Source organism: Parasteatoda tepidariorum, chromosome 5 (assembly GCF_043381705.1).
Source record: "Parasteatoda tepidariorum isolate YZ-2023 chromosome 5, CAS_Ptep_4.0, whole genome shotgun sequence".
In the NCBI taxonomy this organism is placed as follows: Eukaryota; Metazoa; Arthropoda; class Arachnida; order Araneae; family Theridiidae; genus Parasteatoda; species Parasteatoda tepidariorum.
In genome coordinates this window covers 33,619,059-33,622,302 of record NC_092208.1, presented here as the reverse complement: position 1 = coordinate 33,622,302, position 3,244 = coordinate 33,619,059, and the positions used below count along the sequence as shown (strand labels likewise).

Sequence of the window (3,244 nt, the reverse complement as noted above, 5' to 3'; positions counted from 1 at the left end):
TTAATCGTATTATAAAAACATGGAAGACCATTAAATATTTATTCCAGTTTAATTTTATTACAGGTAAAAGTCAGATGAAATTTTAGTGTTTACTTATACAACACTATTTAATAAATAAAAATATTTTCACAGTAAAATTTATGAGCACTAAATGAAAAAACCCAATTTTCCCCGGGTTTTTTCAAATAAAACCCAATTTTCCCCGGGTTTTTTCAATAAAACCCAGGCGGGTTGGGTTTTTTCAAAAATCCCCGGGTTTTTTCAAACCCTGAAATTAATATGTAAAAGCATGTGAAAAGAGTAAAAAAAAAATAAAGAGAGAGAGAAAAAACATATTATTATTAGTAAATAAAAAAGAAATACTAAATTGAAATTTGTTAATAAACGTATGGTGAGCCACAATGGCTCGGGGATAGAGCGTTCGCCTTCCAATGAGGCGAACCGGGTTCGAATCCCAGTAGATACGAATTCCGCATCCGGCTTGCACCGACCACAGTGCTGGCGCGAAATATCCTCAGTGCTGGACAACGGATCATGGGTTAGAGTCCCCTTGCCGTCAGGCTAACCGTAGGAGGTTCTCGTGGTCTTCCTCTCAATGTAACGCAAATGCGTGTTAGATACATCAAAAAGTCCCCCACGATGGCAAATTTCTCCCAATACGCAATCCAGGAGTTCCCTTGTCTTCTAGATTGGGTTCAAAATTACAAGGCTACGGAGTCGAACATTAGTAGTCGTAAACCCATAAAATTGGGTTGGCTGTTCAACAACGGTTATAAAATATAGAAAATAAAATAAATGCATGGTTTTTATGCTAGTATTATACTCACTCATGCATATACGACAGTAGGATGTGTTTTCTTCAGAAATTTCCTTCATGCTTTGAATTTTGTGTGAGAATAAATTTCAGACCACTTTTTTTTTTCATTTTTGCATGATTTAAGTATTTTGTGTAATTTTTTTTTTAATTTTTTTTAATTAATATCATATCTATGTAAAAATTAATTCCAAACCAAAATTAAGTAAGCGCAATGTTGAGAAAAACGGTTGATGGGATAATATAAGTCCTGTAAATACCATTACATATAATTTAGAATGAGCTTATAAAATATGACAGACATGATGAAGTTTAACATTTATATTGAGGTACAAGAAAGGTCACTTAAATAAATGAATGCATCTGACAATTTTATTTTAAAAAAAGAATATGAATATGAGGTGAACATTTTAGCTATACAGAGGTTAACAACAAAGAATAATTAGAGCTGCGAACAAACAAGTCATGGCAAAAGTGTTATTAATCGACATTAAATACAAATAGAAAGAAAGAATACAAGTAAGCAAAACATGACAATTTCATTTGTTTTCAGATTAGTGGTTACCTTTCACACCGATCGTGATAGTAAGTCGGTGCGATGTTCTTCCCGAACTGACTAAACATATCGCCAAATTGGGAGAACGCGGATCTCATTTTAAGTTTCCAGGTTCTAGCTGGAAACATTGGATTGAAAGCGCTAAAATCAGAAGGCATAGTAGAACGGGTTTGTTGATTTAAATTGCAAATACGTGCACGACTTTAACCTATCAATTTAAGCATATGTTTAGTTTGCTTAGAATCAAAACAAAATCATCAATATCAAAAAATCGATTCCTTCGGTTACTATAGAAACAGTTTTACAGCTATTGCCAGTTTTGAGGTTACTAATAGTTTTATTTCAATGAAACGCATTTGTGTAAACTCAAACTCTCATACAAAACTTTTGCATGAGCAGTGAGAAAGTGCCTGATTCATGGAACCGCTTTCGATGGAAAATAAGAGTCTTTTAGCGGGAAATATATCCTTGGATGAAAAATTTACCAATCACAGTTTCTCCTCTTCTCTCGATGGCACTCAGAGAAGCGCAATAAATCAAGAGCCATCTAAAGCAGTTTCGGGAATGCAAGCAAGAACATCTCCGAATTCACAAGCGCGAATTTTTCGCTTGCAGTGTGAATAGTCTCATATTCACCCGTCAAAAATTCGCCAATCGAATTCCTGTTCCATTCAGCTCTTTTCCCAGTTGATCACTGCAGTTGACTTCATGAAGTCAAACATCACAGGCTGCAGTCAATAAGAGGGTAAGTGACTTCCTTAATCAGCCTGTGGAGGGACGTAGGGTGTACTGTATCTGTCCTGGTTAAAAAGTTCTATAATAAAGTGCTTGATTTTACACTCAGGTCGTTGGAATATCAAAGGGGAAGAACCATTCCCTCTGCAGAGGATCAATAATGCCATGGTATATGTCTTTGGATCATCCTCAGAAATATTTTCGTGACCAGTGCCAATGACGCATTGCGCAGCTCCAGTGCGACGTAGAGTACTACTTCATTAAATGGGATTTTCAGTTTTACTAAGTTGTTATCTTCGTCCTCGATCTGTCCCGCAGTGGACTGATCGTTAAGACACGGTTCCCAGGATCACTGGCTGCGATCAGTGTGCGGGTGATTGACCACTTGTATCAGTCTACGCAGGGACCGAGGGTGTGCGGTATTGGTCCTCGTTAAACTGTTCTACCGAAAAGTGCTCGACTTCGCGTGCAGGTCGTCGGGCTACCCAAGTGGGGGTGCCATCCCCTCTGCAGAGGATCAAAATTGCGATGGCTTGTCTTCGTATCATCCTCAGGGATGTTTCCCAGACCGTCGCCAATATCCCATTGTGCAGCTCAAGTGTGACGTAAATGAACTACAACAACAACTGCCCTCGATTCTGATTGGATTAAGAGGCCATTTTCCCTGCATACCAATGAGAACCAACCTGATTGGTGAAATAGTTTCACTAGTAAAAAATTTGCCAATCAAGTTTTTATTAGTACGTAAATTTCTCGCCTAACCGTGAGACCCTTTGACCACAGGACAATAATAAATCATGAGTGCACTTAATTACCATATTTTTAATTTGATTTTTGTCGAAAAGAACCAGCCTACTTGCTACGTTCGCCAACCATGAGTAAAGTTTTCTATCTCTGACAACAGACATTACATTAGAAATAATTTAAAACCTGCCGACACTATTCTCGATGAATGAGCATTCCAAGAAGAGTTGTGACATAGCGAGTAGCGGATAAAAGGGTTAATGTGTCTCCGAGAGCAGCTTTAAAAAGGCGACAAACTTAACTCAACTTAAACTCAACTCAAACATTTCGTATTCAGTAACAAACGCACATTAAATCACATTAAATAACAAACGCACATTAAATTACAAACCGAC

At 37.4% G+C, this 3,244-nt stretch overlaps 1 protein-coding gene across 1 annotated transcript in view; it reads right to left on the bottom strand.

The window, feature by feature from the left end:
- LOC107450786 (transmembrane protein 181) overlaps positions 1-1,664 on the bottom strand; it is a 21,463-nt gene extending 19,799 nt beyond the window's left edge. Inside the window, exon 1 of the mRNA XM_043055213.2 lies at positions 1,380-1,664. Coding sequence (XP_042911147.1) covers positions 1,380-1,528 — 149 coding nt within the window. The 5' untranslated portion in view covers positions 1,529-1,664. The remainder of the gene's footprint in view (positions 1-1,379) is intronic.
- Positions 1,665-3,244: the final 1,580 nt, after the last annotated feature.